Raw genomic sequence first — 17407 nt, 5'->3', positions numbered from 1 at the left:
TCTATAATTGTAGTGTGTGTTTTAGTTTTCATTTATTTAGACAATTGTACACATTTTAATACTGGCCACTAAATGATCATCTGCCATAAAATAATTACTTTTATCGATCCAATGATTGGCTCAAAACAAAACAAGAGTCCATGAGCAAAGATGGAAGATTTCAATTCACATATCCCTATGAAGTAATCATCTAAATCAAGAAACCGCCTCAAATCGCGAACCAGTCTGATGACCAGGAAATCACCTTTTATGCGGATTTAAGGAGAAACAACTGAGGACTCATTTGAGATTTTTTTCTTTCCAGTGGTTGAGGATATCAGTCTACATTGACATGAAGAGAGAAAGAGGCAAGGAATTCGCGAAGAGAGTAAGACTAATGATGATATGTGCTATATTTAAACAGCAGAGATTGCAGATGGATAGGCTCTATGGCTGTTCATGAGTCCCCGTGGACTGTGTTGCTTTGCAGCCGTGCTTTTTATCCCTCATCACACTTAAAAATGAATGAGTAGCACCTTGGAGAGGGAGCTTGGACAGGATCGGGCCTGCTGCCTCTTAGGGTTCACTCACACTGGGGTAATGTGCTGTCATGACCTGCCTCCTGTTTGGAGCTCTTGCTGCCATCATTTTTACTCTTCACTTTTTATTTCTTTATTGTGCTGGCTGCGCTTAAATCTAAAGGGACATAGTATACTGGTACAACATCAGTTAATATTTGTTATTTTATTAGTATCAGTTGATATTCGATATATTTTTTTCTACTGGAATAATTGTGTGTGTTTATTCCAACAGTTTTAACATGATTGCTGTTGTTGGCATCTAATATTGTCATATGAACAGTCACAAATTAAAATTTGCTAAATCTTTTCACAAATTCAAAAGCTTCAATTAAAATCACTGACTTTTGCTTGTAGTGTTTCATTTTGATAACACTTAGAATAGGTAGCAATTGTGAACTGTTAAATACAATGTTCCTCAATAAATTATTCATTTGCTGCCTTGATAGTTAGAAAAGGTAGTTGTTAAGTTTTTGTATTGGGTAGGATTAAGGATGTGGAATAAGGTCGTGTAGAATAAGGCATTAATGTGTGCTTAACCAGCACTAATAAATGGCTAATATTGTAGTAATATGCATGCTAATAAGCAACTGATATGTTAAACTGTAAAATATAGTGTTACCTCCATTTTGATCCATTTTAAATTATACTACACATTTTAATGCCATCCATTTGTTATTTACTGACCAACTAGGAAATAATTATGAGCTTACCAATTTTTCATCTTTAATATAATCACTATTGGTTCTTAGCTGGTTTTAATTCACAGGTGATTGTGGTACAGTACCAAAGTACTTGCTTTGTCATAGTAGAACGATATAAGTCAGTGAAGTGACAATACAATGGATAATTATTAGACATGACAGAGTTAGAAAACCGTTTTTTGTAAGTAATTATTTTATCCAAATAATTATTTACAAAAATTGTTATAAGTAGTGAAAATGGTTTGAGCTAAATTTTGCTCCTAATTTTCATTGAGGCTTTCTTTTTACTTTTAAACAAATGTAGGTTGCTGATAAATTATGCATTCTGGGTTGTTGGTTTTGTGAATCTTTGTCTGGGAAGGGTGTATATTATATTTGGAGTTGTCAAAAGTTACATCCAGCAGTGAAGAGACCTTCCCTCTCCCCCTTCCCTCTTTGTTTATTTTCTTTCTTTCGTGACTCCCAGAGGTACAAACAGCTTTAAAAGTTAATAAAACACCTCTGGTTAGTCACTGGGAACACATGTCAGGAGAAACAGAGAGAAGCCTGGGTTCTGAGGGTTTTTTGCTTGCTTATTCCACATTGTGAGATGGTGAGGTGTCCACTCATGTCACATTGCATTCATCATTGTCTCCGTTGCCCGGTCGTCTCTCTTAACAACACCTCCACCGAATACACAGACACACCGCCTTGTTTTTCTGATCCCTTCATTTGCTCTGTCTTGTTTTTTTTTTTTTTTTTTTTTTTGCAGACCTTTCTGGCACAGAAGGTTTTCTTTACAAGCATTCCACCTCAATAAATGTGTTTGTAATTAAACACAGGCCCGGTCATGTGATCAGCCAAACATCATGAGATGGAGCGGGCGGAATGGACGTAGCGTGGCATGCAGCGGCCTCCCACCGTCTCCTTCCCGCCGTGTAAAGCCTTCACGTTCACGTGCTTCACCTCACGCAGAGCCGGATCTGCACGGCTCCTCGTGCTTCCCCAGAGGAAGCTTTAGCTTATCAGAGGCCTTAGTCTGGGATTGTGGGACTGAAATATTCACTCATCCGCATAGAATTCCTCTTTATGATCCTGTAGTTTAGATCGGCGGTGTGCACGAACGGGCTTCAGTGTTTGCCAGCGTGTGTGAGTATGTGTGTGGGTGAGAGAGCGAGAGATCAAGCATGTGTTGTTAAATGTTCCCACACTGTGTAATGCAAACCTGAGTGAGGGGAGAATGGAAAGAAGGAAAGAAAGTCAGGCACATGGTTCCTATTGTGCAGTTGTTTATGTTCGCTGTGTATGGGCTTGTGAGTTTTACCTGAAAAAACTCTGCTCCTCGGATTTACAGTCACTTCAGATTATTGTAGCTTTAAGTTCTCCTTCATCGTCACCATCATCATTTGGGAAGTTGGGTCATTCATGTCTTCATCAGATGTTTTGAAATACTGGACAAGATTGGGCTCCACAATTTAGGGGAAAACATTTTTATCTGAATTTTTATGAAAAATATTGCAATTGTGATATGTGTTTTTTTTCTGTCTTTAAATGAAGATACAATAAAGAATTAAGAATTTTGGTAAATAGTGTTACAATTTAAGATGTTCTACTTGAATAGATATATATTGGTGAATAGAGAGTTGAAAAGCACAGCATTAGTATTTACTGTCTTGATTTTGATCCATTTTAATGATCCTAATGAACAGAAGTATTACATACATTTTAATGTCATTCATTTATTCGTTATTGACCAACTTGAAAAACAAAAACAGTCCTTTCATATGAGTTTCCTGTATTCAAAATTTCCATCCTATTAATCTTTCATACTATTAATGTGCTAATATTAAAATTACCAATAGCCCTATACCTGTGTTTTTATATACTTTCATATATAAAAATAAGAAAAAAGTGTATGTATTAATTACATTCGAGAGTGTTGTTCAATTATCAGTGTTTTATATATATATATATATATATATATATATATATATATATATATATGTGATATTGGAGGAGGAGCCAGCGACAGACACAGTGGGCGTGGCGTCAGGCCTCGGAGAGGCTTTTTATTAACAAAAATCAAAATAATACAAAATAGAGTGTCCAAGGGGGAAAGTGTCCAAATAAAAGGGGATCTGGTGTCCTCGCTGCGTGCCGGGTAACGTGCAGGTTTAGGCCGTGTTCCAGGGGGGGAAGGGTCCAGGTAAGGGGCGGAGTCCGGCGGTCGCACGCGCTCCCCTTTTTCTGGCCCGGGGCGCGAGGGGCGGCGGCTTCTTCCGCGGCGTCTCCGTCATTTCTTTGCTCCGGCGGCAGAGTGGGATGAGCTGTGTGCTCACAGCCTGGACTACGGGGGTCCCACGACGCACTTCTCGGACGGCGGGGTGAGGTCCATCGCGCACCCTTCCTGGACCCACGAGGACACCAGCGTGCATGCACGGGGGAAGAGACCGGTCTCCCGAGGAGAGGCTCGTTCGGTACTTAACGGCGACGGTAACGAGGCTAACTCAATCCAGGTGTGCCTCGTCACACGCCGCCAGACCTGAACAATACCACACCCCTCCTCTCGAACACATCCACTCCCGTCGGGAGCCTGGTGAAGGGCGGCGAATAAAGGACGGGGTGATGGTGACAATAAAGAGGAGGGGCAGCCGACTCGTCTCAATATATACACACTGTTAAATAGATTTTGAATTTGAATTAAACATTCCATGACAGCAAAAGTCATCCCAATCTAACCCCAAATAGAGAAAAAGCCCAAAACCGATTAAATCATTCCCTAGAAAGTGACATCATTTTGGTAGGAAAACATTATTAATTATTGGCAATTTTGTGGGTCTAGTTGGTTAACCTTGTGTTAAAACATTCAGTCTTGTTTGCAATCCACGAGGCCACGTGTGCTACTTCAGCTCCCAGGAAAATGCAGTTGTCTAAACGAAAGTGCTTCGTCCTGCTTTAATGATTTGCAGTCTGGATCAAACAGATTGTATAATGAGGCAGATGATTATAAACCATCTCTGTTTTTGCCTTGTTGAGTGTGAGTGCGATTTGGTTTTTCTCTCTGGTCACGTTCTATGGTGTCCTGATTAAATGCCAGGATTACCATGTGCCCTTTCTTCAGTCCCACTGGCCTACTTGGGTCTTAAACACAAAAGTCCTTCCTTCTTTTCCTCCTTCTTTTAATTCCTCTCCCTGTTTCCCTTTTATATTCTCCTTCCTGCGTCCTGACCTGATCCCTCCACCGTATGATTTATGATTCACGCATAATAGGTGTGTTTCCTGAAATATGGTATCTCTGTGGAGAACAGCATGCTCCCAGAGAGATCGGGGGAGCCCAGAGTGTGACACAAAGACTGCGTTTTATCCTGGCAGACATGCGGGTGAGCAGGAGGCCTGTCAGCCATCACTCTGAAGTGACTGATGGATGGATTGATCTCTTGACATTAGCACAGAAACTCTTCAGATCCAAGTGAGCCATCAAGTGCAGTGCATTGAGAGTGATATTTAGGTGAAATAACCAAAAAGTAGTGAAATGTTAAACGCACTGATTTAAGAGATAGAAACATAAAATATGTTTTGAAGTTGAATTGAATATTTTTAGCTAGTGTTAGCACTGTTGTTCTTTGTGTGCTTTAATTGCCACTTTTATGGTGTTACATGCTTCACAGATATCACTTTGAGCTGATATTATATGACAAGTATGTGACTTTCTTATTTAAACATTTAGCAGTTAAGCAATTGCTGTTTTTCCCCAGAAACCATTATGATTGGAAATGTGACTTTAATGAACATGAAGTTAATATTGTTTAATTATTGTCAGACACAATTTTTGCCAGATTTTGCTGTATTTTCTTTGCTCTATGGCAAAGAAAAAAACGGTTTCAAACAAAGTAACAAAAGCTGTTGTGGATCCCAACAGAGCAGTGTTTTGCTACTGAATGAATCCACATTATTAAATGAATCTGTTGAGTCACTGATTCAGTTACCCATACATAAAGATGGTCACTTTGTTCCAGAATGAATCAGTCATTTGAGTTGAGTATATGTTTTATTTTGAAGCTAGTAGGCTTCTTCGACATTATAGGTACAGATTTTTTTAGTTTCCACTAGTAAAGCTTGATAATAAGTGTGTTCCAAGGTCTAATTTTCACCAATCAGCATGAGAATTCCCAAAAAAATTATTTATAATAATTCAATGTACCGGATTCAGTTATTCTGCTTATACAAGGGTTGCCACACCTCAGGACATCAATCAGATGATATATTTGTCATTTTTATACTATTATGAGTGGATTTTTTTTTTTCATTTGACAAAATATGGCATCCTTAATGTGGCAGAAAATAACTGCACTACTCTGACCATTCAACAGCATCAGATTACAGCATTCACTGGAGATGTAGTATAAATCATTTTAACATGGGAGATGATCCATACTTTAAGAATAGAGATTCTTTCCAAAATGTCTTTCTTTAACAAATATGTAGTCCTGTACCAAACTCACACTATTGTTTAAACTAGAAAAAAAGGTTATTGGCAGCCATTTAGGCCATATAGGCAACATATACTGTATATCTACAGCTCCTATCTACTTGAATGGACAACTGAAACTGAAATCTCTAAAAAATGTTTGTCAAGATTGTTTTAATTCCATATGTCAGATCAGAAGCATTTGTTAGTTTGTTGATTAGCTCCAGGCCTATATGACATGATCCTCTGTGATGCTTTTGAAATGGCTTTTCCAGCTAGTATATATACTTTCATTTTACGGAACTCTTTAATGACTTCCATTCATGTTTCAAGATAAGTCTTCTCTCAGACACCTCACTCACGTTCAGGTCAAATATAGCATGGCACAATCACGATCAGTCTCAGCGTAATTAGATTAGGCCCATCCAAATGTCTCTGGCCAGCTGGAATAGAGTTCTCTCTTTCTCTTTCTTCTTTGCTGTCATTCATAACTCAGATGAGAGGTCTCTTCTTAGCTACATTTGTCATTTTCTTTAGCTTGCTGTGAAAAATACTGAGACACACAATCCACCCCATATTTTCTGCTTGACATCATGCACAATTGTCAGTTTCTCCACACTTTTGTACTCATAAAAAATGTAAATTATTATTTTTTGTATCTTCTCTCATTCTCTTATATTAGATATCCATTAAATTAGGTGATGTGCCACCCAGCTTAGTACTTAAAAGTTAGTGTCAACTTAAAACAGTTAAATATAATCATGTATTTTCAGAATCAACATCAAGTCATAATGGAGGCATCAGTTGCCCGATTCATATTTCTTGGAAGCCTCATGGAAATTTGTCTCAGCTTTAACAAATACACATCTGTTGGACAAGGGAAAAGAGTCCTTGAATCTCTCTCTCATCTCCCAAACCACATGGTATTTTTTAAAGCTTTTTTGCAAATTGTGCACTCCACGGCATAAGGACAGCCATATTTTAATGATGGAGAAAATGTATTGAATATTATTTTTCAGGCATCCTGCGCATATCATCATGCAAAAGATTAGGATGGGATTTGTGGAGCTTAGCTGATGGACACATGCTGTCCCCAAACACCCTGCATATACAAACACAAAACCAGCAGAGTGGAGGTACAAAAAAAGATGGATTGAGTGTGGATGTTTAATGCCCCTTACATACTACTACGTAAAAAAGTATTACATTATCCTTTAGGACTATACTAATGCATTAGACCCTTCCTGCATCATTCATGGTTAATATATCCCCTCCTCCCCAGATTTAGCTGTTGTTTATAGAGGGATTAGTGGCAGAGGTTGGTGGGCTCAGGTCATTGCACCCCCCTGACCAGTCCAGGCCACTCCACTCTAGATGACATCACATGATAATGGATTAGACCGTGCATCACACTTGTGTAAATGACAATACATGTAGATAATAACATCTGAGAAGCTGGATATTAGTGTCGAAAATGAATTAGTTGTGTTGCAGAGGCATCCTTTTGAAACAATAAATCAATGATAATGCATATGAATGGCGGTAGCAGTGATATTGTACATACATCTAGTTCATGGCATCATGATTAACATTGAAATAGTTTGGTGCAACTTGTTTGCTGCAAACAAACCCTCCACCTCCCCAGCTCCACCTATATAGAGTTCTACTGTAATTTCATGCATTTTATATGTGCAGCAGCAGCAGGATGTCTGTGGGCGTATCACTTGCTAGAGACAGAAATGATTATAATGGTTAAATTAATGTTATTATATTGAAAACAATGTTACTTTTTTCTTTCATTTAATAATGTTATTTACATTATTGAGTATTTTGACCATTCAGAAAAAAAAGTATACACAGTCATTTCCCCTTCTGCTTTTCTTCTTTTAACATCTGCTCACTACACAATGTCTTATAGTGTGCATTTGTGAATTGTTCTTAAAAAGCCTTATCTTCTGAGATCTATTTAATGATGTATAGGATTAGAATGAATCATTTATACAAGTCTGAATTATATAATATTTGTGTGCTTACGTAAGAAGCATGGACGAGCACTGTTTTTTTTCCCCCTGTGAGCCTGGACCCCAGTTGCTACAGTGCAGGTCAATCCTGCTTGATCCTGCATAGATTTAAAAGTCAGGGATTTGAGAAGGACTCTGCATCTATCATCAAATATGCTTATCCACGGCCCCCGTTTCTTCAGCTATATGTGTGTGCGTGTGAGAGAGATGGAGAGAAAAGGTTTTAGCCCAAAAACAGTATGATTTGACCATTGCATGCCTTTAAATCTCCTATCACTTCTCTATCACATGTTCTCTTTGCTCGACCTTTTTACATAAGCAGGTACAGAACATTGCGTCTTATTTATCTGTTGACCTGGTTAGAAAAATCAGCCAGTTTACTTGTGTGTTATAACATTTCATCTGTATACTAGAAAAAGTCCTGTTATTAAGAACTCTTAGGTGACTATGAGTGTTTTATCATGTAAGGAGCCATTAGCAGCACAATGTAGCTGTGATTGGTGTACGAGGGAAGAGAGCTCAGCTGAAACAATTGCACGTTGATGTTAGTGCAGCAGTGAGGGGCTTGTGAATAGCTTTAATTGAATCCAGGGCTAATTGGTCTCGGTATCTCAGCTGTGTTTGAGGCTGGCTGCGGAGAAGACTAGTGTTGTTGGCATGTAAGTCATGTCATTAATTAGCGGCCCTGAGTGTCCCCTCTTAAACGCCGTACCTAAAGCACTTGAGCACCGCTACCTATGTTTGCAATCAACACTCTCAATCACAAATTTCCCTGTTGAGGTGGAGATGATAAACTGTGTAGAAAAGCAGTCAAACTGGGCCAAATGGACCTTGTAGACAATCGTGTCATTGAAAAGATTCAGCTGTCATTCAAATGCTTTTACGTGAACATTATGCTGCTATTCTTATTGCTATAAAAAATGGTATATGGCCATTTTTTCAATTATTAATTAATTTATTTAATAGTATAATGGTATTATATTTGTTTATGCTGTAAATTAAGGGTTTTTAAAAATATATATATTTTTAATAATTTTATATATACTGTTATTTTGCTGTTATTTTTTTATCTGTCATTTTTATTTATGTATTTTTATTTACACTTAATTTATTATTATTTCAGTTTTACTTATTTTAGTACTTCAGTTTTATTTCAGTATTTTTATGTAATATTATATAATTTGGTATTTAATCAGTCATTTTTTGTATTAATTTATGTTTTCTTTTTGTTACTCTTCAGTGTAATTTCACATCAGTGAATAGTGGACAAAGTTGTGTAGGACATGCACTGAATTATGTGTTTCCAGCAATGTTAAAGTGCAAATTACATGATTTACTTTGATAAATGGATGGAAGGCAACTTGTGTCATCTGGGAAAACAGGATTTAAGGCTCCGCATGACAATTAAAGCAGCTTTATAGGGGAAAATCACTTAAGAGGCAGAACTTTTTCATGGAATCTGTCAACGACTCAGCATCTGTCCCAAAGTTACGTCACCAGCAGCAGTCATTATGCTGCATTTCATATTGAAGTGATCACAAAATATGCCAGTAAATGCCATATTTGCACTCTATAGGGTTCTGCGTTCAAGTTAAGTCATAATTAAACTCAAATATGGACATGTACCTAAGAACAAGAGTGGATATCTAGGATAGTGTGACAGGATAGAGTGTCATCGTGAAGCTTTCATAAAGTTGAATGAAAAAAAGACAATGTAATAAAGCAAATATATGACATAGGTTACTACTACTTAAAGGAGCCTCTTATTGAGTGTTTTATTTATTTTTTGAATAATATCAGTTTTGTGGAAAGTTGGTCTCAGTGCAGCTTTTCATTATGTAAGAAGCCACAAGTGCTTTATATATCATTACGCTCTACTTGTTATCGTAGTCTAGCTTGGTCGCTAAGTGAATCAGTTGCTTGACTCGCGTCTTTGATGATGGAAAGTGTGATATCTTTAGACCTCCCTTGGGAAATTTGTTTTAAAGCACACAAGCATTATAATGACAGAGACAGCATATCAAATCCTCAGAGGGGTTTCTGTAGTAATCACCAAACATAAGTAATGAAGAGCAAAACAATATGCCTCTACCGTGCCGTGTTTTGCTGTTAAGAAGTTGAGTTGTTAGTTCTTTGTATTTTCCTCATTTTTTCCTACAATTATTATACTGTACATATAACACATCAATAAACCCAGGACTCAGGACTCAACTTACCCAAGATTTACTCCAGTTTTTATTTCCCAGGCCACAGGAGAGAAATTAATTAAAGTTAATTTGATATCTTAAATACTGGTGCTCTTTATTGGTTTAGTTCTATCTATCTATCTATCTATCTATCTATCTATCTATCTATCTATCTATCTATCTATCTATCTATCTATCTATCTATCTATCTATCTATTTATCTATCTGTCTATCTATCTATCTGTCTATCTGTCTGTCTGTCTGTCTGTCTGTTATCTATCTATCATCTAGCACTCTACAATAAACACAATATATGCAGCAAAGCTTTTTTTACAGTGTGTATATATATATATATATATATATATATATATATATATATATATATATATATATATATATATATATATTCACGTCTCTAAACTCCTTTAGAAAGAGAAATTGTCCAGTTACTGTTTATCTTGATGACGGAAGGACTTTAATTTCATCAATTAAATTTAATTGACAACAGATGCTGCCTTCCTGTTGATTGGAATTACAGAGGTCTGACTCTTAGTTAAGCTGTTATGTCTAACTCTCTCTGTTTGACTGACAGCTACTCCACGGCTGTGTCTGTGTCCGAAACCTCGGACAGCTGCCTTGCTGCCTTACTGTCCAGTCACTCAATGACTAAACAGGCTGTGTTGTGTCTCCTTAGGAAACTGGCTTTCAAGGCACAATAACATCATGTCTAATAATCTAAAACAAATTCCAGTGAGCCTTAGATATGTGCATGAGGTTAATAAATATATGCATGATATACATATAAACAATTTACAAGTCTCCCATGCTGCTCACCGAGGCTGCATATATTTGATAATAAATACAATACAACAATAGTGCTATGAATTATTACTATTTTTATGAACTGTTTTCTATTTTAATATCTCTTTTTGTAATGGCAAAGCACTCCTGTCTTCAGTGTGATGTGATCCTTCAGAAATCATACAAATTTGATGATTATTAATACAGTATTAATAATCCAGGATGAATCCTTTGATGAATTAAAGGTTCAAAAGAACAGCATTTATTGAAATAGAAATTTTTTGTAATATTAAACATTTCTTCAGTATCATTAATCAATTCATAAAATGTGTCCATGCTTAATAAAAGTATTACTTTCGTATGAAATCTTTCTGACCGCAAACTTATGTACAACTTATATTCCTTGAAAATGAACCTTCTTCAGCTCACTCAGCTTTCCATTCAAAATCCAACCAGAAGACATGTTAGCGGATATCTTAGAGGATGTTACCTTGTACAGTACATATTTGTCTTCCTATCGTTGTATGCTATCTGCAAAGGCAGCATTTTGGTCCACTTTGAAGTTGAAGCATTACATCTTCCGATTTTTAGCCTTTGAAGTAGGCTTATTCAAACAGCTCAAAGCTCACAAAAAGCACTGAAGGGAACTTGGATGCGTATGGCTGTCTCATGTCCTCATGAGGAGTTGAGCAGTTCTCAGAGGAAGAGCAGAGGGTCGGCGCTGACAGCGGTTAATGTATGTGGACAGTCTTCATGTCCTTCCTGCTGGCCATTAGTCTCCTGGTACTCTGAAGGAGGAGGTTGTTCAAGGTCCAAATCCTGCTGAGAATCAGCCTTGTCCTTCTCCATCCTAGCTTTCCAGGCGATTTTAGTCTTTTCTCACTAGCTTGGAATGTTCTTGTCTAATTCTCGCTAGCAGTCGCTCTGGGAGAGGAACCGAGGCCTCATCCATTTGTTTTAACTCTGTTGCCAGTGTACAATAAAGAGATTTCGAATTCATTTCTGTTTGTTTGCCTTCTCCGTAATTACAGATGGGACCTTTCCGTAGATCCTTTCAACATGGCCAAGTTTGTCTTTCTGTTGCTGTTGTGTTGTGTTCTTTAATTGATCCGCTTGCAGTAACTGGCTATTGTTTAGTGCTGCTTTATTCATTGGCACTGTAATTGAAATTAGATTAATCAGAATCTCTTGTGCCAGGGAGCGCTCTGCGAGGAGAGGCTGTGACTCTCTAATGAAGACCACACCAACAATGAAACCCATGTGAACCAAGAGCACCAGAGCAGATCTGTTGTTCCTTGGATAAAAATAGGCAGCTGACTCTCGGCGCAGAGTTTGATTCATCTGTTTGTCATCAGAAGCCTTTTGTCTCTGTTTCTGAAATGAGCAATAGGAGACTGGAATAAGATTAGAGGTCATAGAGCAAAGGTCAGTCACTTCAGGAACTGTCATAGTGAAGGATTTGTATCATTTAATGCTCCATAGAAGCACCAGGTGAGAGCTCGTTTTTTTAGCTGGTGGAATGATAAAGCATTGTTTTGTGAGTTCTTTTGGGTTGTTTGAGTTCACCTCTGTGGTGTTTAGGGCACTGGGGGCAGTGTGAAGCCTGCTGACGCATTCAACCTCCCCGGTGATCTGGGAGAGAATGTCACTGCACAATACGCAGCCATGGACACACACAAACACCCTTGCAGATATCTCTGTAATAACTGCCAAGTTATACAAATACTGTTATGTTGATCTTCATATGAAACTGAGAGTTAGCTAGTAGTTTGTCAGTTTTGCCCAGAATGTGGTAGCACAAGAGAGTAAAATTTCATCTGTGCAAAGAGAAAATCACATGTATGCATTTGTTGTGCAGTACTGCTGCAAATTGTGAAAATCACATATATCGCATATATAGTATTTTTTATTGTTCATATATAATTATTATGGCTTCTTTTGTGTGCTTCTTTTAATATTTTGTCCTTTCCTTAGAGTTTTAATCATAAAACAGAACTACAATAGTTTAAAACTACAATAATCCTAAAAATAAATATATATTGTTTTGATATTTATGGTGTGAAAATTATTTTAACTTATTCAATTGTTCCCCTAGCAAAGGTAAAGGTTAAAGGTTAAGATGAAATATGAGATGTGACATGTGATGTGATATGATATGAAAATCATCATTAATCTTAAATATCACTTAAGAAGAATATCTAATTTGCTAATTATTTCCTATCTGTAATTATGACACAATATGAAAAAAAAAAAGTAGACAAATTGTGGACAAATTAAATTAGTATAGGTGTATACTAATCAATTATACTAAAACATAAAAAACATGCAAAAGATTGGTTTTACAGACATAAAAAGACACTCTTTCCAACAATATTGGAGACAAAAAACTTGTGAGAGGAACAGACAAGCAATTTATTTTAATCTCTCTACATATCATCTGTCTTTCAATCATAAAAAGTGACAGGCGTTCAAAGTTGCACACATTCTGAGCTATTTTTCTGTCAGCAATGAAATAAATCAGGTTTCAGTTTGCGCAGAGAGATCAGCCTTTTCTTCCAAATTGAACAAAGCCGGTCTCTGGAGTCTCAACACTTTTCAATCAGAACTGTAGTATCTTGGATGTTGACGTCATGGCAACGAGCTGTGTAGGAACGAGCACAATTGCAACACTTCAGACAGCTCACGGCTGACTATGTCACTCCCACCAACTTAAAACATGTAAAACTGAATCCAGGCAAATAAGTGGCCACTCTCACTGACCCGATTCTGTCGGCAGGCTGCAGGCTTATCAATGGAGCCGGCCGGGTCACACGCTGTGGCGGTGAATAGCTTGTTAACAGAGCAGCGGTGGACTGGGAGCTGCAGTAATGCAAGAACAGCTCCTGAAAATCACACCAATGTCACAGTCATATAGTTGTCAATTCTGTCTGAAGCTCAGTGCATGACGTCTGATACAGTCATTTTGTTCTTCTGAGCGATCAGAGCAGAGATGTTTCACTGTATGGGTTCTGCTGATGAATAATGAACTCTCTTAGGACTCTTTTTGGAGATGAACTTATGCTGTGTGTAATTATCTGTGATTGAAAGCATTTACTATTTTTCCTTTAGAATGATCCATATGTTATATGCTGTATAACGAGTGGGACGAATCCCTGAGACTCGTGTACGCCGCTCTATGTGTTATACAAGGATTATTCATGTAGCCAAATGTGTGTGTGTGTGTGCTTTCTGCAGGTATACACGAGTTCCCTGATGATATCTTCACCAACCAGGAGCGAATGGAGGGGGCCGTAGCCTTGCACGTTCTGTGTGTAAGTATCTCTACCATTTGATTTTCCTTTTCAACATTCAACACAGTAGTTTGAAATTACACGAACACTTGTCACAAGGCTGCATGTTCCATTGAAACATCAGGGCAGTCTCTGTGTTATTTGTTGCTCATTGGTACACATGAATGAATTGATCATTGAAAATTTCAGGGTATAATAACTCACTTGAATGGAGAGTAAGCATTGTTCAACTTAAATTATATTGTGAGACCTTGAAGTCCAGTCAGGATGTGCCACATTAACCAGTATGACAAATAAAACGGTGCGTGTGGCCACATGCCCCAATAACAATTATGTATGTTAGTTTATAGCCTCTGTCCGGAGCCAGCATAGACTGCTCTACTTGTCTGTCTTGTAACACTCCAAAGAGAAATGTTGCTAAAAAAGAACATTATTTTGTGTATTTAGTGTAACGCATTTCGATTAAAGTTTCAAAAAGTATTTTCCACATACTGTACATTATTGTTTCTCCTCTATGTTTTCATGTTCATGAACTTTATAAATTATCTACAGTAGAACATGATGAAGCCTGTACACATCTTGGCATGTATTTTAGTTCTTACCTGAAATTATGTTTACTACATTGATTGTGTATATAGAGAGTGAGATTGGCATTTATAGTCTCCGGCAGTCTATGCCAGATGACGCAATCATTTGTTTACAATAATACACAATAGAGTTTCCTCTGCCAACAGTATTTCCTGTAGTTTCTGTACTTTCGTGGATTGAGTTGAGGGTTCTCTAGAGGTTTAAGTTAGAGCCAAAGTGAAAAAAGGCTAGAAGTTGGAAGAAGCGTTAGGTGGGTGGGCCCAGAGACTTGATAGAATCATTTTTCATTGAAGTATGATTGATTGAAATTGCTCTACCTGCTTCACTCTATTGCCAAAAAATAAAACACACACACACACACACACACACACACAATGACATATGTATTTATATTCCTAAAGCAATTATAATGTTCACTTATTCACTGTTTAGTTGTAGTTATTGTTTTTTTAAAGAACTGAGAGATAAGAAAATTGTTTTATGTGGTAACTGACATCATGCCACCCACAATGGATGTTGATAGAACTTAATTAATATTAAACCTACTACGTGAATTATTGCATTAATGCTCTTTTAATAAATCCATTACAGTTGGACTTATAAAATAAACTGAGTTGCTCTATCCACCCCCATCATCGTAAGCTATCAAAGAGAGACTATTCATCATGCATCAGGCTTTCCTGCCCCCATAGGCCATGTCTGAGCACACTTTTAAGTGAAGCATGCCATGTGAAGCAGGTACTGATGCAGTACTGTGTGTTCCTGCTGAAATCCCCTGCAGGGTTGGTTTGACACTGCCATTGTTGCTCGTTGTTTAGGTAGTTGCCCATGTAAGCAGAGAGTGAGTGGATGGTAAAAGCTGCAGCAAAAACCCTCTAAGACTCCCTCCAGCTGTTTACATGTTTTATTTATCTTTTGGGGCTTCGGTAGCCCAGCTCTGCCTTGTCAGAAGGTCAAGAATAAAAGGAAGGGGAGGGAATGAGAGTGGAGTGGGCAGAGATTACGTAATGGGCACACAGTGCAAGCATGGCAGCGTGGCGGCTGAATTAGATGCACTGATTGGCAAAGTCTTGGCGGGAAACAGTTGGCAAACAGATCCCTGGAGTGAATGAGAGCTGGCTTTGAAAGGATGGTGTGTGCTTGCATTCATGTGTTTGTACATGCAAGCTCTATTTCTATATCTTTAAATGTTGTATTTCATCGACAATATGTATTATTTATTTTGTATTAAAAATATTTAATTGTTGTTAGCAGTGCTTTTAGCAGGCTTTTTTTTAGTATGTTCATGCGTAAGTTCACATGCATATGTGTTGCATGTCAAGGGACCATGACATCTGTGATTCATACCCATGTGATCAGAGCAGATGTTGGAGCAACTAATCCACACACAGCTCTTTTATGCGAAACATGTCAGACTGTGAAAAAAAAACATCAGATCCTCCCTATTGAGTATGAGACAAATAAACTTTGAACCCCCCCAGTCCCAACCACCCCTCACTCTGTAAAGGGCACCAGCTTCCATCAGTGCCTTTCTGTCATCGGGACACTTTCTAAGAAAAGGTCTGAATAGTCCCAGTGGACGGCTGTCCCACTGGAGGGCAGATTGCTCTGAGAATGTAATGGTGTTGACACTCATGTACTCAAATGTGCCCGCACGCAAGAATTTCGCTTTGCACAAATTTCATGCGCTCCCTGCAGTGGCTTCTAGAGTCTGTTTTTTTTAACTTCTTATGTAATGTGAAGTTACAGAGGCTTCATCACGTGTCCCAATCTCATTTAAGGTGGTATTTCCACAATGGATCCCTTTGACTTAAAAAGAAGAAAATGAAAATTCTGTCTAAAGGTGAAGTTTTTAATAAAATATCCTGGCTGCTATTTTCTAAATAATGCAGTGGCTCTTAAGCATTTTTAACATTTTGACAGACCATGATTTTTTAAGGAATAACTGTCAAAAAGTACATACCCTTTAATTGTTCCAAACATTCTGCTGCTGCTGAACACAAATTAAGATATTTTGAAGAATGTTGATAAGCAAATAGTTGCTGGTCTCTATTGACTTCTGTACAATTTTTGCTAGTTCATGCTAGTTCAACAAAAAAACTCATGCAGGATTGAAGTTGAATAAATGATGACAGAATTACCTTCAAAAGGGCTTACTGCGGCAACTTTAAGAAGGCTAAGTTTAATTAAGTTTGTTTTTACTCTTTTTTTTTTTTCTCTCTAAAGGCCATGTATATGTTTTATGCGCTGGCATTGGTGTGTGATGACTACTTTGTTCCCTCTCTGGAGAAGATCTGTGAGGTAAGACATGTATTATGTTCTAGCTAATGTGCTACATAAAAAAGATGCCATAAAACATATATTAAAAAAATGTTGTTTGTACAATAATTTGAAGATTGACATTTTTGCAATATAAAAGTGTATTTAAAAAATGATGTAAGGTGGGATTAATTACGATTAATTTCAGAAAAATTACTTAATTCTCAGAAACATTTGTTTTGTTTTTTTTTTATATTAAATCTTTCTACTTTCTGACCAATCGCAGATGAAAAGAGTGTTCAGGGAAATTTGAAATTAGTCGTTATTTTTGCCTGTATTCTGTCTTTGATATCTCTCTCTGTCTGTATAAACGTGTTGTAGCGCCTCCATCTCAGTGAGGATGTAGCAGGAGCCACATTCATGGCAGCAGGAAGTTCAGCTCCTGAACTCTTCACCTCAGTCATAGGTAAACATCTCTGAAGACAGCATGCTTTTGGTAAACAACATGGACATGGACCTTCACATGCCCTATGTAAGCCACCCCGTCTTCTCTG

The 17407-nt window shown here is 37.6% G+C and overlaps 1 protein-coding gene across 1 annotated transcript in view; it reads left to right on the top strand.

Moving 5' to 3' along the window:
* slc24a3 (solute carrier family 24 member 3) overlaps positions 1-17407 on the top strand; it is a 59315-nt gene that overhangs the window by 31417 nt on the left and 10491 nt on the right. The window contains exons 3-5 of the mRNA XM_043256104.1: positions 13951-14027; positions 16821-16895; positions 17235-17319. Of these exons, the coding sequence (XP_043112039.1) occupies positions 13951-14027; positions 16821-16895; positions 17235-17319 (237 nt within the window). The remainder of the gene's footprint in view (positions 1-13950; positions 14028-16820; positions 16896-17234; positions 17320-17407) is intronic.

The sequence above is a fragment of the Puntigrus tetrazona genome, chromosome 13 (assembly GCF_018831695.1).
Source record: "Puntigrus tetrazona isolate hp1 chromosome 13, ASM1883169v1, whole genome shotgun sequence".
Lineage (NCBI taxonomy): Eukaryota > Metazoa > Chordata > Actinopteri > Cypriniformes > Cyprinidae > Puntigrus > Puntigrus tetrazona.
This window is presented reverse-complemented; position numbering and strand designations above follow the sequence as displayed.